Source organism: Populus nigra, chromosome 7, assembly GCF_951802175.1.
Source record: "Populus nigra chromosome 7, ddPopNigr1.1, whole genome shotgun sequence".
Classification (NCBI taxonomy): Eukaryota; Viridiplantae; Streptophyta; class Magnoliopsida; order Malpighiales; family Salicaceae; genus Populus; species Populus nigra.
Window position 1 is genome coordinate 13,950,980 of NC_084858.1, and position 23,511 is coordinate 13,974,490.

The 23,511-nt window shown below is 33.1% G+C and overlaps 3 protein-coding genes across 5 annotated transcripts; 1 reads left to right on the forward strand and 2 right to left on the reverse strand.

The window, feature by feature from the left end:
- Positions 1–463: 463 nt before the first annotated feature.
- Positions 464–3,607, forward strand: LOC133699590 (uncharacterized). Of its 3 annotated transcripts, none has more exons than XM_062122888.1 (5): positions 464–798; positions 908–949; positions 1,068–1,361; positions 1,453–1,637; positions 3,161–3,607. In XM_062122888.1, exons 1-5 carry the CDS (start codon positions 573–575, stop codon positions 3,383–3,385), a joined length of 972 nt encoding a protein of 323 aa, XP_061978872.1. In that variant the 5' UTR covers positions 464–572; the 3' UTR covers positions 3,386–3,607. The 3 variants fall into 3 exon arrangements, with proteins under 3 accessions (XP_061978872.1, XP_061978871.1, XP_061978873.1); XM_062122887.1 differs by having other exon boundaries at positions 465–798; positions 905–949; XM_062122889.1 differs by having other exon boundaries at positions 466–798; positions 905–949; positions 3,167–3,607.
- Positions 3,608–4,736: 1,129 nt separating this feature from the next.
- On the reverse strand, positions 4,737–9,804 carry LOC133699591 (uncharacterized). The gene is made up of 9 exons (XM_062122890.1): positions 9,385–9,804; positions 8,166–8,212; positions 7,988–8,090; positions 7,574–7,660; positions 6,749–6,832; positions 5,946–5,999; positions 5,399–5,479; positions 5,152–5,197; positions 4,737–5,026 (listed from the first exon to the last, which is right to left on the reverse strand). The coding sequence occupies exons 1-9, from the start codon at positions 9,667–9,669 to the stop codon at positions 4,956–4,958; spliced, it is 858 nt and encodes a 285-aa protein (XP_061978874.1). The 5' UTR covers positions 9,670–9,804; the 3' UTR covers positions 4,737–4,955.
- Positions 9,805–17,606: 7,802 nt separating this feature from the next.
- Positions 17,607–21,025, reverse strand: LOC133699457 (probable CoA ligase CCL7). The gene is made up of 6 exons (XM_062122693.1): positions 19,584–21,025; positions 19,222–19,411; positions 18,876–19,021; positions 18,660–18,727; positions 18,439–18,541; positions 17,607–17,912 (listed from the first exon to the last, which is right to left on the reverse strand). The coding sequence occupies exons 1-6, from the start codon at positions 20,592–20,594 to the stop codon at positions 17,799–17,801; spliced, it is 1,632 nt and encodes a 543-aa protein (XP_061978677.1). The 5' UTR covers positions 20,595–21,025; the 3' UTR covers positions 17,607–17,798.
- Between the last annotated feature and the right edge of the window lie 2,486 nt (positions 21,026–23,511).

Sequence of the window (23,511 nt, forward strand, 5' to 3'; positions counted from 1 at the left end):
AACCTATTGTTTCTGGAAATACAATAACGACCCTCAGCCAATCATTATAGAAAAATAATAAAAAGTTATTAGCATGAAAAATAATATAAATACAAACTTATGGGTTGGTGATAATTATTTATTAAATTATTGGAGTCATATTTTCAAAAGTGTTTTTTTTTTCTTATGATAAATTATAATAACATAGAATTACATGAATCATTCAAAAGTCTTAAGATTTAACAAATATGAGATAATCAGGACTCAAGACTATGACAGAAAAAAAATAAAATAAAAATTTCAATGCTATTTTTTAATTTGGGAATTAAATTAAACAATTTAATGTAAAACAAATGAGCTATCTTTAATTTTTTTTTTTTTGAATTCCAGACTGGTGCTGGAAATGGTAAGTTGTTGCTTGGCTCATCCGCTGACGTGGCACAGGCAAATTTCTTACAAGATTCTTGCGCTAAAAAAACCTGCACCAAGTTGAGAAGCCAAGAACACATGTACAGCTAGCTAAAGACTTTATAACTAAGTACAGCTAGCCTTTGCATATTTCAACTTGTGTAATGTAAATTCAAGACTCATTCATGGCTTCCACGTTAGAGCAATCTCCCTACACTATTTCTCAACGAGGAGACGAAACTGAGTTCAATTTAAGAGAGTGGGCATTCAAGGCTCAAACCAGCCGTGAAAACACGAGATTAAGAAGGTTTTCAGGATCATATATCAGAAGTTTTAGAGAAGATGCGAGGTCTTTTAGATCAAACATTACCATTTCCAGCACTGCCTCATCTCCTGGCTACTCCTTAAGAGGTTGCTAGTACTCTTATCCCCCCTTTTTTTCCAACCAAGACTTGCTTTTCTTTTTTATTAATTAGTGCTATCAATTGACTAATCCATCCTATCTTAATATTTTCAGAAGAGATTGACCCTTCAACATACTCATTCACCACTGCTCTTAAAGGTAATTAGTATGCAGTGACAATCCAAATAGTCACTAAGCTTTTTGTGGGAGTAATTATTTGCATTATGCGTCACGATTAGTGATTTTGATTATTGTTTTTTGTTCGCTTTTTATGCAGCATTGCAGGCAAGGTCAGGGTATTATAACAAATGGGAATGCTTGTTACCAGGTGGATTTGCTTTAAATCCCAAATGGAACGAAGCAGAGAAGTATATATGTAATCCACTTTCAGGAGAGGTTCCAATGGAGTGTTTATCAGCTAAAACACTAAGTGGAAGATCGTTATGGAACTTAACAAACAGAATTACAATGTCTGCACCTCTTGTTTACTCTAATCATTCGCGGCAAATCCATACAAAGACTACTACTATTGCTACACATGATGATATTGTTAATCATTTTCCAATTAAAGGTTATAATTTGAATACTTGCTACTGTTTTTTTCTAAAGATATTGAAGAAAAAAGGTTGTTTTTGAGTTGGTTCAGAATTTTTTGTTTGTAGAAAATACAATGGAGGGCTTGTTGAGTACTAGAGATGTTGGGACTCAAAGTACTCCTCCTGACCTTAGTTCTTCATCAAGCAGTCCTAGTCCAGCTTCAACGCCTTCGATTACAGAGAGAAAGAGATGTGAAATACAAGGTGGAGATTCGCCTAATTGTAATTCAAAGTTGAAAGCTGAAGAACAGGTATGTTTTTCAAGTAATTTCAGCTCACGATACTCATTTATATTCACTATTTCAAGGTTGAAAGCTGAAGAACAGGCAAGTTTTTCTTGCTGAACAGTTTTGTCTCCTTCGCATTTCTGAACATAAGTTTTGACTGTTGCTTTTTTTTTTAGCTGCTATTTCCCCTTCCAGAATCATGATCTTTTTTTTTATATAACTCTGGCTATAAATTTTGATCTTCAGAATTTTAACATTAGTTGTTTCATCTATGATTTTCAGAAACATTTTTCTGGCAGGAAAAGCTCTTTTCCTGCTTTCTTGTTTTTCCATTTATTTACTTCACGAGGTAAAAAGAGATTGCAAATTAGAGCCTCTTTTGGATGTTCAATACAAGTGCAAAGCAATTCTCAAAGGAGATTATCTACACTACCTTTTCTCCCTCCTTTTGTTCTCTAATCACACTTGCATGAATTCCTCCTGTGTTCTTTAGCGCTCCTCTTCTCTTTGTTGTATATGGTGCCACTGAAGATGCTTTCAATTCCTTTTTCTTTTTTTGTTTCTTTACTTTTGATTCTTTGGGATTCTCAATGAAAGTAGCATTTCACTGCCTCTTTTCCTTCTTTTTGGACATAATAGCCTGTGTTTCAGGGCTGGATCACAAAATAGTGGTATCATGGGATACAAAAATTCTACATGATTGCTATTATCATTTACAATGAAGACACGTCACTATTGGATCTTGACATTACACTGTTGTAGTAAACTTGTACAAGCAAGTTTGGATAATGTGACACTGACACCTCTTTAGTCTTTGCAATTAGGTATTGTGGTGTGATACACTGAATTGAATGGTATTGGTAAAATAATGACTCATACAGCAATTCTCTTCAGGTGCTCATAGCCATGTAGTCTTATTCCATGGTAAATGTCATGTTAATTTTGATAAGTCTATACACATTAGTGGCTAGTTGTTAGAGTTAGAGGGGAGATGCTAAGTATTCAGCCATGGTAGAGGGTTGCTGAGACATTAAGCTTTGTTATTACACCTGAAGTGAGGTGGGGTGGGGGAGGGGAAGGGGAGGGGGGGCTAGGTTATACAATAGGCAAGAGTTGAGCTCAGACTTGGTGAGTCAAGACTGGAGTATAACTTTTTTTTTTGCCTAGTCTCAGTTAGAGTTTAATCAAATCTCAGAGCATTAGATCTCTCCAGGATAATCACATTTGTTATCCTTATAGGACAATAATTATGGAGAAGTCTTCTTATTTTAACCCATTATTATACTTGGGCTACATTACTATCCTTGTTTTGATCCTGGCTGCTAGCCCGCAACACTGTGTATTATTCTATAGCATTATTGACGAGTCAAAACACTCAAGTAGGCTGAAGTACTAGATTCTTGTTACTTTTAGAAATAAATTTTTTGATGAAGTAGCTTAATATTTCCAAATTTGGCAAAACCAGATAGAAAATCATAATGGAAAAAGGAAAGGCTACCATATAGATGATGACACAATGGTGCATAATATGATGAATGCTTGGGAAGATGCAGGTCCAGGTGAGAGGAACAAGAGGGGAAGGAGAAACGACGAAAAGAGAGAGTAACAAAGAGGAAAAGCAGGAAAAAAACGATGAGCAAGTGTGGAGGTGCAGCATCGGCAAGCAAGGTGGATGCTTGTCATGGATGAGAAAAAGGCACAGGGAGAAGAGCAAACCAAGAAAGAAGAATATTTTCTTTTTAAACTTGAAGGGCGCTAAAAAGGAGAGCTAGAGATGGTAAAATAGTATATTGGATTGAAGGGGTTTCAAGATTCTCTCTTTGAAGAGATTTTGTACGTGGGAGGTGGGATTAATTGACGGCAACCATGAATGGACAGAGATGAACGACAGTGTCCTACGTTGTTTGTGTTTTTTTCCATGAGTCTTTTGTTGTAGTTAGTGATGTGATGTTTTGTTCCTTGTCTCTGAAAATGGCTGACAGCTTTTGGGTTCACGTGCACTCCTTTGTTTACGGCTTTAGAATGGAAAGATTCTTCTTTCTCCTCCACACACATAGAACTCACCAATTAATAATTCATGGGAAGAATTTTACCCTTCACCTGTTTGAAGATGAATAGATATATGATTGATGAAGAAACATCGAGAAAAAATGAAAATGAGATGTCATTCATTTCATGTCTGCTCTTGTTTTTATTACAATTATGCAGCTATACACCACCATATACAACTCAAAAAGTCCTCTGATGGGATATTTTTAAGAATACCTTTTTTTTTTTTTTTTAAACATGAAACATAAAAGACGTATACAATAAAGATAAAAAGAGTAATGTTTTTCAATATTTTCTATTTTAAAAATATAAGATTCACTCTAAAATGTACCCGTCTCGGTTTCTTCAACCAAACATGTTCCATGTATAAAACTCAAGTGTTTAACAACCTACATAGTTAAAATCAATGAACAAATCCTTTAACACAAGAAAAGAGAGTTCTAACACTCTCTATCGTCCTAAATTTGTGTCTGAGATTCTCTAAACTAGTGGAAGTCTTGCGGTGATTTGTTTATGTCACAGCAGCTTTGTTCTTTCTTAGTAGTTTAATATTGCTTTAAAAATGACTTAATTGCTAGAATATGCATCAGGCCAATTCATAATCATTGCGCAAACTACTATATATACATATATAATCTTGTTTGCTCAATGCAACTTGATTTTCTTCAGAAAAATTGTCATGCAAGTCATTGGAACCATTATGCATGGAAATGTATTATGCTAAGAAAATGGGAAATTACATTGCAACTCATTCGACTCTTTCTGAAAACACTTGCGCAAAAGCTTCAGTACACTCTGCATGAATTGCATTTATTTCTGCTTTTTTGCAGAAAGAAAAAGGGTTAGCAAGCAAGAGGTACACTAAAGAACTCTTATGTTCACTTCAAGTAGATGAAACCATAACTAACAATACATCGGTAGAGGTGGCTGCCAAGAGGATCATAAAAAGAATTTTAGGTGACGAGGGAGCAATGCGGCTAGGCATCTAGAATTTCGCAATCTCTTTGCACTGAATGTAGGGGGGTACCTTATGGTGAAAACCCTGTTAGGTTTGCACATTGCTTACAGAACAGATTTGTGTAAAACGAATTTCTTCTGGCTTTCATTTGAGATTATATGTAGCATGTATATGTTTCTCCAAGATGTTATGGTTTACAAAAAAAAAAGAGAAAAAGAAAAAAAATAGCGACAAACTAAATCTAAACATCATTACACAAAATTTTCACAAGGGAGTATATGTATATGAAGAAAAGACCAAGCAGATAGCAGAGCGAGATGATACCACGAAGCACTTCATGAAGGTGATGCGTTGGCGTTTAAGTTGGAAATAAGTCGAACTTCGTATAGATTGTTTTCTCCTTTCCCTGCAAATCATTATTGATTAGCATGAATCCGCAATTCACTACATAAAGAATTCCAAGCTGTTCCTTGCCTTTGAAAGCTTTCCAAAAGCATATGTTTACACCAAAGCATTAAATGTAGCTCTTACCAATTTCAGCTGTGATATCTGGTCCAAAGAATGAAGTGAATTTTCCCTGAAAACATTATTTGAGATTAAAGAATCAGCATGCCATTATTCTTTAATCTCTTCTGAAATTAATGATATAAATGCAATTGCAAGGTGGAATTCAAGACAACCAAGAACTCTTACACAAGCTTTATAATAATTATTTTTTATATAAATTTTAGCAAACACTAAAATGCTTAACTTCTAGTGAACCTCGTGAAATTTTTACCTGTCTTTTTTCAAAGTCTGACAACTGCAAAGCCTTTGACTCGAAGACCAGGACTAGACAGTATTTACCATCCTCTGTGATCTGCAACAAGGTATGATACGATCAAAATGATATGATACGAGTCAACAAAGAGTCTCATTCACATATCTGAACAGTATTTAGGAGGCAAGGATTGGTTCAACTGGTTTCAAGGTATAGTTCTCCAAAATCATTTTAGTTACAGAGTCAGTCAGAGAGAAAGAAAACAAAAGGGCTATTTTTATTTTAAAAAAAGAAGTCATGCGTCCACCTATCAGAAAAAACCTAGCAGCATAGTGAAACAGACATCAAAATTTCAGGGTTCTAAGCAATTCAACATCTCTTGACTAATAAATTATGCTTGTAGATGACCAATCAAAAGCATCTGGTGAACCATCACATAAGTTGCATTCCAATTATATGACCCAAGAAGTTGCAGCTAATGACAGTGTCCATCAGAAAGTTCTTGTAGGATACAACAATCAGTATGTTTTGTTTTTAGAGTTTAATATTTACTGAAGGAACATACTTCTTCACGGATCATCTGCAGAATAGGTGCATTCCGCCTTGGAATTCCTCCACCCTGAAATTCAAGGCAAAGCACATGATGATGAAGTTACAAGAACATGAATAATATATATTATCTCCTTTTTAAATAAATGCACCAAATACACAAAATGCCAGATCATATATCAGAATTCATATTCTCAGATGTAAGAGAAGTTCCTTTTCAATTCTTCGAGAAGAATTTGGTTTCACCTTGTCATCAATCATCTAGACTATATAAAAGGGTACATCAACCAAACAAATTCAAGCAATACTTTGTCAAGTGACCAGAAACTGTCCGGAGCTAATGTATCACAGCCAATGTCAAAGTTCACACACCACATGGCCTTCTGAAACAAATGCCTGGTTTGTAATGACTGATCCCAAAAAATAATAAAGAAAAAAACAAAAGAAAAAATCCGGTAATCATTGGTTCTAGTCCCCAGTTCACAGTATAAGAAAGGAAATTCTCTTCCCTAAGATGAGGTTTTAGGAATATTCATATCGCAGAAACCAGGAAGAGATCTTTCAAATGCGCATATTATCATACATAAGATAAACATTTCTTTTTTCTAAAATTTTGTACACAAGCAGAATTAAAAAAGAAGTGTGAGCAGTAGAACCTAAGATGCCTTATTGCCTTGAATATACACTGCAGAACATGGAAGCATGAGAAAGTATGTAAGCAGGAGCTTTAAAACAAAATTAATCCAGTTTCATTGATCAAAAAGATAATCCAGAAAACATGCACCAGGTAATATTAAATTATAGTCATTTGTAGCATACCAGACCATACTGGAAAATTCGTTTTAATGCCTCGTCCAAATGCTGCTCGTCTCCATACCGATATCTTATAACATCATTCCTGACCTGATTAAAGAGAAACAAAAAAACATAATTCCAGATGTCACCCTATATTCAAAATGTGAAAGAGTATACTATGCTTCATAGTTGTGCAAGCATTATCATAGTATAGACTACATCTGGTAAATGTGTCTGCAGTCAGCACAAGAACAGACTATTTTATGGAAGAGCAAAGCAAAATGCTACAAGGTTTTGTATCATTGCATAAAACAACTACATAGCACAACGTTATTACAGGAAGAAACTTCACAATGAATATTATATTATCCAACAATATATTACAAGTCTGAAGGGGATGCCATGTTAAATCTTTAACTCTCTAGAGCATAATATACTGATGCACATTAATCCTGAATTTTAGAGATGCTAAAATATTGGCAAGGAAGGAGTAATGAAGCTCTTAATTTAGGACTTCGAAATTGATCCAGCGTTAAGCAAAAATTGTCCCTGTTTACCTTAACCACACACCAGGTCAAATGGAATTGGGATTGTGAATAAAGTCAAACATATGACTCAAAATAATACCATGATGGAAACTAACCGGCTAAGAAAGATTTGTTGAAGAAAGCTAATATTCACCCTAGTATGAGAAGACTAAGTCTGGATGAGATGTCCAATCATATTATCAGATTTCCTAAGCTAAGTCCCTAGAGTTAGGAGTTTAATTAGAAGAAATCTTAGAATAAATAAGAAAAAGAGCTAATTGAAATTAATTTCCGACATTCTGTGTCCAGATGCTGAAAATACCTGTTTAAGGATTGGAGTGGCACATTTTTCTCTTAACATCTCAGCATCGGAATAAGTCAAGCATGGCACTGGCTTCAGTTCTGCATACTGCACAGCAGTAAAAGGATACCACTTAAATAAACCGTATATGTCCTTTAATTTAAGCGCTCCATTATGGTTTTTAAAGCCTTCCTTTGAAAGCAAATCTAAGGAACCATCTGTAACCAGACACACATGGGCAGATATCAACTTAAGGAAACAGGTTATGCAAAACAAACACGAATAACAAATATGTTTCAAGAGGTCTACATTATTTTTTGTACTTGCTACCTTAATCTCCAAATGATCTCCAATAAGAAAATTAAAAATACAGAATAAATAGTCTATGACATGAGTGTCATAAAATCCCAGTCATGAGGAAAAGAAAACTTTTACCTTGAGAGCCATACCAATTATTGCAAGAGGGAAGCCATAAGTTAGCATTATCGCCGACCATTCAGATCCTGGAAGGATGTTAAAGTAAGCCCCAAAACCATACCTGTAAATCAAGCACAAATCATGACAAGCAGTCACTTTAGATTACTTAGGTACAATCAAAGGGAAAATAACTCACGACAGGAGCGAAATCCCAAAACCCAGTCCAATAACACCAAATGAGACCTGCAAACAATAGAAAACACTATAATTTCATTAATCAGAACATATAGATGAGGACACCAGGTTTGCTAAAACTTATGCAGCAAGCAGGCATGCGTCAAGTCTTAGCCAAAGCATATTCAGATAAGTGATTAGACTAAAGAAGATGAGGGGAATGTTTGGCTATTAGTTATCACTGGGAGTTTTCCAACAAAACTATAATGCACAATAAATGGCTCCCCCAAAAACAAACTCTGCATCCCATTAACCTTGAACTATGGAAGACAATCACTGCTCTGATCAACAGAGAACAACACAAGTGACAAAAGAAGTCAGAGTGTTAGCATCTACGAATCTAACCCAAAAGCTTACCAGTGCTTATCCTTAAAATATGGCATTACAAAACACCTCTGATCACCTATTAACAAAACTACAGTTTACGTACTTGACAATTACAACAAATGAGTGTAGCCCAACCAGCGCTTATAGTGTAATGAACAACAAAATACAACAGTTGGAATAAGAATTAGTCAACAAGCACTTAACAAATACTCTTTTCGCAATTGCAAATGATAATACTCATATCACCTTGGACTTAAACCCCATAAAGGTAAGAAAACTGTTCGTGCCTATCAGACAGTATTTGTAATTTCTAGGCCTGAAGGAGCAAACATTCTACAAAGCCTCCTTATCTCTTCACAAATCTCATTTACAATCCAAAGTAATGATAGTTAAGTTTATTCTCTGGAAGTTGCCTTCCAATGCCGAATACCACAATTGCAAAATTTACTCTAAAAATCCCAACATAATGCCTAAAAACCATCATTTATCAGCATCTTATTTTCTTATACAATTTTCATAGAAACAAGTTTCTAGTTTTGGTAACCCCATTACTTTAAATTGATAAAATTGGCAAACAACAGCAACAAATTACTAAAAAACAACAACTTCAAATCCATAACACCTAAACCCAATCCCTTGACGCCAATATGTTCTTTAGTTAATCAAAAACCAATTACTTATGCAAATATTATCATAAACAACAGTAAAAACCTCAACTTTAGAAAAACAAAATGGCACAAACATGAAATGGTCTATTTCACTTCAATTTTTACAACGAATTTAATGAAGGAAATCAATTCCACACAAATTAAAACCAGACAAAAAAGAAGAAGAAGAAGCAAAAAGATTAATACCTTAGCAAGAGAGAACTCATCATCAGTGACAATAGTTTTGGAAGCAGTAGTAGTAGAAGACGGAGAGGCCTGGCTTGAATCAGCAGCTTTGGTTACAAACACAAGCTTAACTCTGTGGGGTTGTTTAGGACTCAATTTTGGTGGTGAAAAAGAATGTACAGAGAGAAAGCAGCAACCTTTGTTGTTGTTCTTGTTATTACAAAACCTTCCAAATTGGACATCATAGTTGAAAATGGCTGTTCTTGTTGTTGCTGTTGCAGCTGGTGATGATATTATTGCTGTCATTGGGTACTGATCGATTGATTTTATTAGTTTGTTTCTAACTCTAAAAATTACAGGACTTTTTCTTCTGTTTCTTCCTTTGACGACGCAGAATGTATATATCTGTTTTGTTTTTTTTTTTTTGGAGAGAATAAGAATGAGAGGTTACAGTTTGATGATCCCAAAACTGAAAAGCCAAGTTTCAACCGCCAAATCTATTGTTACGTGGCACCATTCCTTTCTCTACTTTCTTTTTTCTTTCCTTTTTCCCAAAAAAAAAGGGCTATCCTCGGACCAACTTGAACATCAATATATATAATATTTTTTTAAAATGCTTGTGCCCAAGTTTAAATCAAGAAAACGTACGTGTATTGCTGAGAAAAAGAAAATGCAAGAGAAAGGGGGCTAGGTTTCGATTAATTCAAGAAGAATGACTGTTGTCATTCTTTCAACAGATGGTTGAAACACAACATTTCATTAAGCAGTATCCACCACAACATTTTGGTTCCAAGAGTTAGTTGTGTTAGTGTTCTCGTTAGTTACTGTCAGTGCCGCGTATTTGCCTAGAATAAAGGATAGTATTGTCATCTCGAAGAACAACTCATGATATGTAATATGTAAATGCTTTAGTGAAGATCTTTTCATGATTGATAAAAAAATAACTTGGTTAAGATAGTAGTTTATCGATATTAGTTAACATTATATTTTATGTAATCATTTAATTAATTTATATTATTTAAGAGATAAATTCAGATAAAATAGAAAAAGTTATGAATAACTTTATCAACGGTTATGTAAAATATGTTAGCATTTTGTTACCAAAATGACAAATTAGAAAATTTAAAGATTATCCTTATCCTTATTATATAAGACATGTATATAAGAAAGGTCAAATCTAAAGAAAGGTGTGCGTCGTGTGCTTCAAATGAGAGTTTCAGAATATAAAAACATCAATTACATTAAAGCAAGTGTGTCAACCAGCCAAGGAGTTTACACAGAGTTTTGCATCACATACTCTTGACACACGAGGAGTGTGTAGGAAATTCTCGAGGAGAATTAGTCTTTGAAAAGTTGGAGAGCCTACAGACTCCTAGAGGGAATTCTTGTGTGAAATGTTAACAACTGGAGATTCCAATTAGGATGATAACTATTTGAAGATCGTCAGATGTAATGACAAACTACTACGGTAGGAGAGATAACATGGTTCACTATTTCATCAAGTAAGGTAGTGTAGACACAAAAGGTTGTGTTCAAAGATACTTTTGTTGTAATAGTTTAAATTAGTAAAAAAAAATATTCTATCCTTAGTTTGGCTGTCTTAGAGGGGTTTTTTTTTTTTAATCTTTTGAGTTATTCAAAAGGTTTTCCTTTCGTAACCAAATACCTTGTGCATTTATGTTTTCTGCATTCTTTATTTATTTGGTTACTGATCAGTGTTTGCAAAGTGTTATTAGATCATTTGTTAATAAGTGGTAAACAGGAAAAATGACTTTCATAATAGAATTTTGCAAAACGAATATTATGGGAATTATAATGAATTAAGACACTCTTTCTCCATTCTTCTTTTTTCTTGCTTGCAAACTCGTTGCCATTGTGTAGCAAATTTACTAATTATTCTTCTTCTCAAATAAAACTTTTGTATACTTTCCAAGTAGGTTCTATCGAAATCCAGATCACTGCAAGTGATATCAAAGCTCCTCATTTTTGGATTGGTGAAATGGCCCTTAAAACTCAATCCTAAGACCTTAAAAGATTAGATGATTCTCTTGAATCTGTTACAGAAGTATAAGCATATGGTGAAGATACTAGATTTCTATAATAAAAAAAACTAGAGAATACCAAATTTAATAAAGAAGCTAGGCTAGGTGAGTTGATGGGTCTCATTAGTGGTCTTTCCTACCAACATACATTGATCCTACAACAAAATATTGTTGAGTCTAGTTCCATTAGGGAAAGGTTGAATCTACACAATGAAGATTTTGCAGTTAAAACTTGTAAGTCTTGTGATAAAGGACACCAACACTACAAGTCACACAAGCCAAAAAGAAATTTATCTTGTTTTAATGGTGAGGATGTACACAAATAGTTGTATAAATATAACTAATACTTTGATATGTAAGAGATCCATTATTCTGTGAAATTTAAGTTAACTTCCTATTATTTAGATGGTAGAGTCTTATATTTTTAAAACATTATTCAGAACTAATAATGGACACTATGAATTCCTTATGATGCCTTTTGGGCTAACTAATGCCCCATCTACATTTTTAAGATTGATAGAAAAACCTCGACCTAGAGATAACTATGTACCTAAGAACCAAAAGTATTGGAAATTGAACTTGGACCTGTTGATTATAGAGCATAAAAAACCCGAAGTATGTGAAGATGTCACAAGCTCAATTATACGTTGATAAATCAAACTTGTTTTTTGTCCTAACAAAGAGAAAAATATTGCATCATGAAAAACCCAAGTTTATTCAAAATATCATGGCTACTAGATTTTATGGCAAAGAAAATAATATACATTCCTCGTAAATAAGCCTAATAGATCATAGACCTACAGCCCAAAATAAAGCCCAGCAAAAACTAAATTTCAAAAAACTGGATAAACCTTTAAACAATAACTAATAGGCTACCAAGAACTCAAAGTTAAAGTAAAAGTCCAAATTGAAACTAAAACAAGTCTTTAATAATGAAAATAACACAAACTCAAATAATAAATATAGTTCTTCATCAAACAAGCTTACATAGCCCAAGAAAACAAAGTAATGTGTCATTAAATACCACCAGTCCCCTAGTTTCTTGTGTAGCTAGGATAAATAAGAAATCTTTGAAAGAAAAGAATTTTAAAACATTAAGGACTCCTTGCCACACTTGAAAACTATGTTACTATACATTAAAGATCCTTATAAAACTAAAAACATAAAAAAAATAAGTTGTTGAATGCCCTTGTATCATTAAGAGAAGAATCCTCTCTAAATAGAAGGCATACAAGTTAAACAATAACAAATAAAATCTATATTCCATATGCTAACCTATATCACAATACCTTCTTGAGATCCAATTGATCTAAAATTTTAACCCAATATAGAAAAATATATTTTGAAACTCCTAGTAAAATTATAGCCTGATCCAATTATCGGATTGAGATTTATGTTTAATAGTGTAAAGGCGGACAATAAGCATAATTACACTTAAATATGATTTTTCTTGCTCAACCTTTTCTTGGATCATATCATTCCATGTCTCTTCAAGATGATTTATCCTTTATTGTCCAATAGGTATAATGGATGTTTCATAGGTTACTTGTATAAGCCTCAAGAGCTTTTTTCTTGCCAACACTCAACTCCAACAACTTTGTATAAAAATAGCAACCCTTTTTTCTCTTCATCTTTTCATCATTTCAGCATTGTTGCTCCTCTCTCTCTATGAAGCTTGTCATTTATAGAATAGTTCTTTAAACTTATAAAATTCTTGCCTTAAAACCCAAAACATATAGGATATCTCTTTGCTTTCTTGAGCGAGAACCCTTCTTCATTTCCTCTCCCTTGATGAATAAATGACATAAATTGAAAAATAAGATGAAAGACAAGCAAAATATGATATAAAAACACTATGGAATAAATTTCTAACCCAAGTTCTCAAATTTGAATTGATTTTAATGAGACCAAACTTAAAAACTTTAATTCACTTTATTACCCAAATGAATTAACCTATATAAACTAGAATTACGATTTAATTGTTTCTTTCTTTCTTTTTTTTATTTGACTCTAAAAGGATAAATTGCACCTAAATAAAAGCTTTTTTTTATTAATAAAAGGACCCAATAACAAAAATTAGACAGTAGAAAGAAAAAGAAAACCCAAACCATAAACGCATGACATCAAGAAACTTGAGTTGAAGCAAAGAAGAAGAGAAACTAAAAGAATTGACATGAAATTAAAATAAAACACAATGTAATAAAGGGTATAATCTAATTTTTAAAGCCTACCTTTGATACCAACTGATTCGAACCTTATAGATATAATGATCTAGAAACCTATGACGAAGTAGATAAATAATCCAAGAAAGCTAAAATTCAGGTTTGGATAGAAACCTTAACCCAAAGATAACCATGTATATAAGAATAAAAAATATTGAAAATTGAACTTAGACTCGTTAATTATAGAGAATTAAGAACCTAAAGTATGTGAAGATGCCTCAAGGTCAATTATACCTTGATAAATTAAACTTTTTTTTTTTATCTCAACAAAGAGAAAAGTGTTGCATAATGGAAAACATAAGTTTATTCAAAACATCATGGCTATTGGATTATACAACAAAGAAAATAATATACATTCCTTCTAAATAACCCTAATAAAATACACCCAAGGCCCAAAACAAAGCCTAACAAAAACTAAAGCCCAAAACACATAATAAACCTAAACAATGACTAATAATAGGTCGTGATGAACTCAAGTTAAAGTAAAAGTCCTAACTGAAACTAAAACAAGTCTTTAATAATGAAAATAACATAAAACCCAAATAATAAATATAGTTCTTTATGAAACAAGTTTAAATATCCCCAAACAAAAAAAGTAATATGTCATTAAATACCACCAATTCTTATTTCCTTGTGTAGTTAGGATAAATAAGGAATCATTGTAAGAAAAAAGGATTTTGAAACATCAAGGAATTATTACCACACTTGGAAACTATGTAGATGCCAATTAAAGATCCTTGTAGAACTAGGAAACTATGTAGTTGATTGATTAGTACTTAAAAGTGCATTTTTATCAAGGTTTTATATCATCATTTTGCACTTGAAGTATCAATAACTTCTTAACTAAATAATGTTTTATAATAACATATCTAATAATATAAGATACCTTTAATTTATGGTAATTGTTCATCTTAAATGCAGGCCTATCATATAAATCAAAGGATTGATTAATGAGTTTAACTACTGATATTGAGAAGACAAAGAGAGGGCTAAGCTTAGAAAAGAGATGCTGGTTCAATCCAAACTGGAACATCATTTGGTTATTGGATCATAACTGGAGTTGTAGAACTTGGATTTAGGTCTTGTTTATATGTATGGAAAGCTAGGACATAGGCCTAAAACTTTCATGAGAGTCTAAGATTTAAAAGTGCCATTTTTGAGTTCAAATGGTAGCAACAACGGAGAAGTTAGAATCTGTCCTGCAACTTAGATATTGTTTAGTGTGCAGTTCATATCTCGAGTTCTAGAAGTCCAAATGCACCGATTCTTGTTTTGTTGGAAAGATGAGACAATTTCCTAGAACTTTCATGGGACTATTTGTTCAAATTCTAATGTTAGCAATGACAATTTCTACAGACAAGAAGATAAAGATTGTTACCAAGTCAAGAGGTGGCCACCCACTCAACAATTAGTCATCAAATCAATAGTTCTGAATTTTGGCCTATAAAAAGAGGTATTTGCCATGTATTTAGGCATCTTGGTTTTTCAGATCGAGATCTTGCTCTTACTCTCTTTCTTTGTATTTTGTAATGTTCAAGTTTTATTCCATGTTATATTTTCCTTATTCTCTTGTTTATGCTTTTTATTTTCTTTATTATACTTATATAATTATGTTCTTATCTTATTTATCTATGTTTTTCTTATTCATAATGTTTAGCTAAGTTTATTATGTCAAGGTGAAAAGGTTACACTAATGGTGTAAGAATAAATATAGTGTAAACTCAACATGGACTTTAATGTTTGATACTAACATATTTTGTATTTTTTATTTTACTCACTCTTAATACCTTGCTTGTTAAATGGTTAATCTAGATTTGTGTTGAACAACCCTTGGTACAACAAATACTTGGCACTTTCATAGCCCAACTGTATGGTATAACCGAAACCTATGCTATGAAAGGAACTTGATTTGTTGTTAACATAAGTTATCACTATGAATACCTGACAACATTTACAAGTGTTGACATTACTCGAATAAGATAATTAATGTAATCATGTTAACAATTTATAATCCGATTGGAACCTCCTTTGTGTATGGTTTCCAGTCAAATAATAAAAAAGAGTTTATACTATACTTGTTTGGAATACCATTAGTGGATCCTCTCACATTGACAATTGTTTTGTCCTTGTTTAATCCTTACATCAATATCACATCTCAAAGCTCTCTTCAATTTATTTTCTGTTATTATCTATTTTTTTATTTGTTGTTTATACAGTTCACCTCTCTGTGGTTCGACTCAGGTATTGCCGGATTATTTATTATTTTGGCACTCTTGCACTTAGGATAAGACATCAATTTTTTGATCGTGTCACTAACAATTAAAGATCATTGTAAAATTAGGAAACTCCAAAACATAAGTTGCTAAATATCTTTGTATCATCAGGAAAAGAATCTTCTCCAAATAGAAAGTTCATAAGTCGAACGACAACAAAAAATAAAATTTGTTTTGCATCTGTTGGCCTATATCAAAAGATCTTTCTAAACTCTGATTGACCTAAAATTTTATTCTAATATAGAACAATATATTTGAAAATTTCTGGTAAAGTTTCAACCCAACCCAACAGTCAGATTGAGAGTTATGCATGATAACATAAAAATAAATAGTAAACTCAATTATGCTTGAATCCAAATTTCTTTGCTCAACCTTTTTTGAGTCTTATATCAACTAGTCTGAACCTCAAAATGTTAAATATTTGCATGGATTTCTTGGCCCTATTAGTTACTATAAGAGATTTTTCAACTCTCACCCTTACTATAAGAAGGTGAATGGTCACCTAAATAGAAAAAGTAATGGTTGAATATGACCATGAAAAAAACTTATTGAATTAATATTGTGTTTATTTAATTATTTATGATTCAAGGTATTTTTTTTTAATGGAGTATTATTTTGAATATAATATCTTAATTGAAGTTAAGATGTCTTGTATGCCTATAAAACATGCGTTGTTGTCATGCAAAGAGAGTATTTTCATCCTTTTTCTTCTTGCTAATTTTGTGATTGAAACCTTGTTTGACTGGCATATGAAAAATAATTAATTTGAATATACAAGATCAGATCAGTTAAGCATCAAATTAAGTTGTTGAGTTCATCATGTTGCTTAGCATGTGATAAACTTGTTATCGAACAATTGAAGGTAAAAATTTCTTCAAGTTGGAATATAACTGGGTACCAAGATTTGATCGTGGCCTGTGAGTCAGCTGATGAAGTGAAGCATCCCTAGAGTAATATTCGTTAGAGAGTTCGGCCATAATTGGCCATTGCTATACTTATTCCACTTTTCCAGTAATTTGATGGCATAAATGTGGTCATGTTATATGCTCATGTGCTGTTCCAAAGCATTGGTTATAAAGATAATGCTTCGCTTACCTCTGCCGTCGGTACACATTAAATGCTAAGGAAATTTGGAAGAGACGTGACAGGGATTGTTGTGGCGTGTATTTGCTTCTTTGTAGCTGCCTTCACATATCATGGGGATGCTTGGAGCCAAGTGAAGTGTTTCCAATAGAATTCTGTTCTGCCGGGCAAAGCGTCACTGTTTTGGTTAACATTTTGCGTACGTTCTTGATTGACCAACTGTTTTTTTCCCCATGCTTTGCCTCAGGAAATTTGGCTTGTTCATCTTCTATGCATGTTCTGTGGCTATTATGACTTCATTGAATTCTTCCTGCCAGAAACAAAGAACATACCAATTGAAGGGATGTGTGGAGTGCGGAAGCAACATTGGTTTTGAATTATCTTTTAGCTAATTTTCTCTCTTCTTGCTAGTAGTTTTTATTTTTCACATATATTTAATAATTAGGTTCATAGACTTCTTGCGATCGAGGAATAGTTTTATTGTTCTGAGTACAACTACTACTCATCAATTGTCTAGATAGTTGTGATAGACAGCATTTTGTTGATGCTACTCAATGGCGGATCATGCTTTGGACTTACGACATCCAGTGAATCCTAGTGCCTGAAGTAAGCCTTGGGCAACATTTGAAGAACAGTAGTTTACTTGAGACTGATAGTAACTTCCATAACATGTTGAAAAAACAATTTACTTAGTAACTGGAAATCTTAAATAAAAATCCTTTTTCATTCAACAACAAGAAGAGAAATGGAAGCCAAGTTAAGAATCCAGGTCGATTCTCCTGCAAGCCAAGTATCTGCGAAGGGACCGTGGAACCTCATATCTTGGATTTTACTTGCTGAATGAGCTCTCTTCTGAGGATTTTTCCTGAAGCTGATTTAGGTACAGTATTTATGAAAGTCACCTTCCGCAATCTTTTGAAAGGTGCAACCTGCAAAACAGAGAGAGGGGTCGTTGATGGTGAGCTGAACAAAGTGTCGGCCATGGCGTACTTATCGCAGAAAAAAATAAATATGTATTCCATGCAGAGAGTGCATATGCGTTAAGTATTTCCACTTCATAGAAGAAAATCGATTGTAAGTTACAGAAAAAAACTTATCCAAACATCACATGCAAGTTAAAGAAAAAAGATGTCATTTTTTGAACGAGCAACAACTACAGAGCTACTGGACTGACAATTATGGAGGACTCAGCATAGCTTTGAGAACTAGATGGCATGAATTTATTTTAGAAAACAGAATCCGAGAGTTAGAATAGTGATATTACTACATTACTATGTGTTGCCTAATCTTTGATAGTTGTGCAGACCAAGTTCCCCTAAGTTTTCTGCAATCCAATGGAATTCAGAATTCATATTTCCAAAGAGGAGATAGAAGATGAATCAAACCGAACAGTATTCTACTAAATGAATTATGATTCTCAAGAAAGCGCACTACTCTCCATAATCTGCCACTTACTTGATCAGCAATAAATTCCTGAACATCTACTTCAGTCAGTGCGCTATTGGGTGAGCGCACAACATATGCAACTGGGACCTCACCAGCTTCAGCATCAGGATATCTACAGCGAGTAAGTGATGCAAATAATCAGCAGCATGAACTTAAGATATACATGCACATTAAAGTAGTTTTCACGAGTCCGCTGATGTCAGTGCCACAAATCCTTGTGTTCAACTTACGGGATGACAACAGCATCCAAAATTTGAGGATGAGAAACTAGCAGCCCTTCCAGTTCTGCAGGTGCAACCTAGTGAAAATCGATCAAGAAAATGTCAAGACCATTCAGAAGCCATTCAGCTCAGAATAGCCAAAGTGCGTGAGTAATGTTGCAATGTATTTCTTCAGGCAATAAACAATTTTACATATATTTAGGAATTTCCTTTACTAGATAGTACCTGAAAACCTTTATACTTGATGAGCTCTTTAATCCGATCGACCACAAAAAGTTGTCCATCATCATCAAAATATCCAAGATCTCCAGTATGGACCCAACCCTTCTTATCTATGGTATCTTTTGTGGCTTGCGGGTTATTGAAATAACCTGCCAATGGATTGCACAAATATGGTGGCTTTAGTTAAATGGATATTTCAGATGTTATTCCGTCAAGATAATCTAATTTTAATCCAAATTAGTCATCTCATTATTTTTCCTAGTTGGACAACATTTAGTTTTTGTTCTAACACAGCCATTTGCGCAAGAACTGAAAGCTTCTCATTGAAGCATGCTAGATGGCATCTTACCTCTCATCATATTGGGTCCCCTAACCCATATTTCCCCTAACTGATTAGGAGGGAGAGGCTTTAGAGTTTCCACACTGACTATCTGGGCCTCAATTCCTGCAGCAAGTATTCCAGCAGAGCCAGAATGTCGAACACCTAGTCTCGAATCCTCCACTGATACAATGCCACAAGTTTCAGTCATGCCATAGCCCTAAAACCACAGAGAACATCTTGATTCAGAAAGAAGAAATTCTTTTCTTTTCTTTTTTTCCAAATCAAAAGGAAATGATTTCTGTGCATAAACGTGAACTTCGAAACATTTCATATTTTCTTAAACATGAATTATGATTTTCTTAAGCATTAAAACCAGCAATATCAACTACCTGAGAAATTATAGTATCAGGCAAATTCTTGGCACATTCCTTCATCAAATCTTTTCCCAGAGGGGCAGCACCAGAACCAATATTTCTCAACGACGAAAGGTCATACTTCTTAACCATATCCTGTTTAGCCAAAGCAAGCACCACTGGAGGCACAACCCACATATGGGTCACTCTGTGCTTCTCAATAGTCTTCAAAACCATCTCAAATGCAAACTTTCCCATTGACACAACAGCATTTCCCATTTGTAGCTGTGAGTAAGTGATCACAGCCAATCCAAACACATGAAACATGGGCAAGAAACAAAGGAAAACATCGTGCATCTCACCTGCCATTACTTGATCCATAGTGACCATTAAAGAAGCAGCAATGAAATTCCCATGTGTCAAAATCACTCCTTTACTAACCCCTGTAGTCCCTGACGAATACAAAAGCGTAGATATATCACTTTGCTTCACATTACTCGAAGGAAACTGAGAATTAGATCCTCCTAACCCAACCAAAGAATCGAAACTTGTGATTCTAGAACCTGACTCCAACGGCAAAGACACTCGTTTGGGTCCTAAAAAGACAGCAGGCAAATTGAAACCTTTCACTTTGTCCCACAATTCAGGGACTGTAATAATCAACTTGGGATTAGAATCTTTAATCTGTTTCGAAAGTTCTGAGGTTGTATAAAGAGGATTTGCAGTTGTTGCAATAGCACCAGTGGAAGTGATAGCCAAGAAACAGATAGGGAATTGGTAAGAATTGGGAGCAAAGATAAGAACAACATCATTTTTAGAGATGCCCAGGTTGAGTAATCCATGAGCGACCTTGATGACAATGGATTTGAGCTCTGAAAAAGATAAGGTTATAGACAAATCCGCATCAATAAGAGCCGGTTTATGAGGGTAAGAATTGGAGTTTCTAAAAAGAAACGAGACCAAAGAAAGGTTAGGATCCTTAGGAAGGACAAGTTTTGGTCTTAGTGACCTGTAAATACCATCACGACCATAACCAGATTTCTCCATTGCAGATTGATTGAGAGACAAAAGAAAGGAAAAAGAAATAGCGGGTTTTGTTTATGATTGAAATTTGTGGCTGCAGGAGTGCACAATCTGCTCGCTATAAAGTCAACAGGAACTCAAATAAGGAACTGATAAATGGGATCTTGTTCCATATTTGGTTTTGTTTCCTAAATTAGCAGTCAAGGATAAGACAAGGATGATTTGTGGAGCAGAGATTGGAGTGGAGGATAAGGAATAGACAATGGAGGAAAGAGAGACAGAGAGAGCAGACAGAAGAACCAGAAGTGCTTGAACGAAGTTTTGGTAAAACAACAGAAACGAAAGATCAAAGACGGCACTACCATTTTCATGACATTTGGCGGTTCGATAACCTCTGCATTGATCATAGGCATTAGGCCTCCCCAGACAAAAGGAGATAGGTAGTGCCATCAAGAAACTTCTTTATTTTTTTTAGTCAAATCTGAATTTATTTTCTTAAATGTATTATAAATATTTTATGAAGATATAAAAATATCCTTGGAATTATTTGAAAAAAAAAACTTTTATTTTATATAAACTTATCTAAAACTACCATTAATCATCAGAACGAAAATCACTTGAACAATTTGATTCATCAAAATCCTTAAAAATAACCTTTGATCATAAACATAGGCAAAAAACCCTTTCAAGTTTCACCAATAGATGGATCCTTTGATTTTTATCTTTAATTAAATCTACGAAGTAATTAAAAATTACTTTTGGTATGTACGAGTGTACGGATTTTTAATTAAATCATCATCACTATCATCATCGAATCTTTTGTTTCTCTTCGTGCAAAATCAAATTACCCTTTATTTTTCTCCAGAACTTCCTTGCCATTCTTGGTAATGATGATGCAGTCCGAGATCAAAAGTTAACGTATAATTTTAGATATCGATTCTCTTTCTTCCCAAACCACCATTATCTTTGGCCAACTGACCCAGGAAAGGTACAGACATTACATTTTGACTCTGCAATGCTGCTTCTGCAAATTAAAAAAAAAAAATCGATATTTTGTAATGGAACACAAAAAAAGATGACGACGTTCCCAGCACAAACTTTCCTTGGATATGAGTATAGCATCGTGGAGACCAAAGCAGATCATACAAGGGTAGGTGGCTAATGGGGTCAGGAACAGTGCTTCCTTGGATGGCGTAATAATTCAAAAGGTAGCATCAATTTCTACATATAGTTACAAAGTAGTTCGAAAAACTGGAAGCAACATTTAAGGACGATGACTTCTGGCGGGGGGCCTGTTTAATTTGGAACAGTTTTGTAAGGGCATTCGAGGAGTACTTTCTGTTTCTCTGCCTAACGAGAAGTGGAAGTCTATAACCATCACTTTCATGACTTTTAATGATGGAGGTTGAAGCTTTTACGGTTAGGAAACGGGTGTAAAAAATAATTTTTTTTTTTTTGGGTGTTTTGAATTATTTTGATGTATTGATTAAAAAATATTTTTTAAAAAATAAAAAAATATTATTTTGATATTTTTTTACATAAAAAGTATTTTAAAACATAAACACAATCACATTTTTAAATAGATAGAATGACTTTCAGGAATGTCACCTCTAACTAGTCTTATTTATGTTCCATTCTCATGATCTTACATTTGATTTTTTTTTGAATTTTCAGCTGGTTTGCAAGTTAATCAATACTATTTTTTTTAATAGTTTTAAAAACACATTTTCACAGCAATTTAATGTATTAAAAAAATTTAATAATTTCTTTTAATATTCATCTTATTTTTTAAAAAAAAATTAAAGAAATAAACTTCTTAACCACCTTTGAGATGAATTTATCTTACCTATGGGTTAGCATTATAATTTTTTAAAATATTCATCTTAATTTTTTTTTAATAATGAAATAGACTTCTTAACAACCTTTGAGATGGATTTATCTTATCTATGGGTTAGCATTTCTATTCTTTTTTTTTTTTTTGGTAAAGAGTGCTGTCTTTATTTGTTGTAGCTTGCAAAATTCAATTTCGTGGCCCCACGGTGTACAATAGTAAACTTACCTACCGGTAGCATGTCACCCTCCATGCTTCAAACTTTCTTTTTCCCCGGTGGATATCGAAACTAATAGCCTAAAATAAAATCCCATTTGTTTATTTATCGAAATATGATTCATTACTTTTTCTTTACTGTTGTGAATATTCACAAAAATATATAATTGAGGGAAAGATTGAGATACATAATTTGATTGATTTGTGATAATTAAATAATTGAGAAAAAAAAAGATATTCTATTCCTGATAGTTCATCAAGAAATTGGATAAATTAATGTTATGGTGAACATGGACAGACAAAGTGGTAGGCAGGTTGTGTTAATATTGTTGATAACTACTTGCTTATTAATTAGGGGGTGGGGTCAACCAGAGTTTTGTTAAATTTTAATTTTTTATTTTAAATTAATTATTTTTTGTGTTTATGAATTGTTTTAATATGGTAGTGTTAGAAATAAATTTTAAAAAATAAAAAAAATTATTTTAATATATTTTTAAATAAAAAATATTTTTAAAAATAACCATCTTATATACCTTAGTGATTTACGTTCAAATGTTTGAGTGTGCTACAGCATATGCAGGGAAAAAGTTCTGCAAACCAACCACCAGGTTGAAAAAAAACTCGAAGAAAATTGTAGTATTGTGGTTAGTATAACTAATGATTCCGTTTATTTTTATGTTTTAAAAATATTTTTTAAAAAAATTGAATTGAATTTTATTTTTTTGTTTTAAATTAATATTTTTTTAGTATTTTCAAATTATTTTGATATATTAATATTAAAAATAATTTTTAAAAAATAAAAAAATATTATTTATATATATTTTTAAATAAAAAATACTTTAAAAAATAATTCCAATCACATTCTCAAACACATAAAGTTTAAAGCAATGCAAT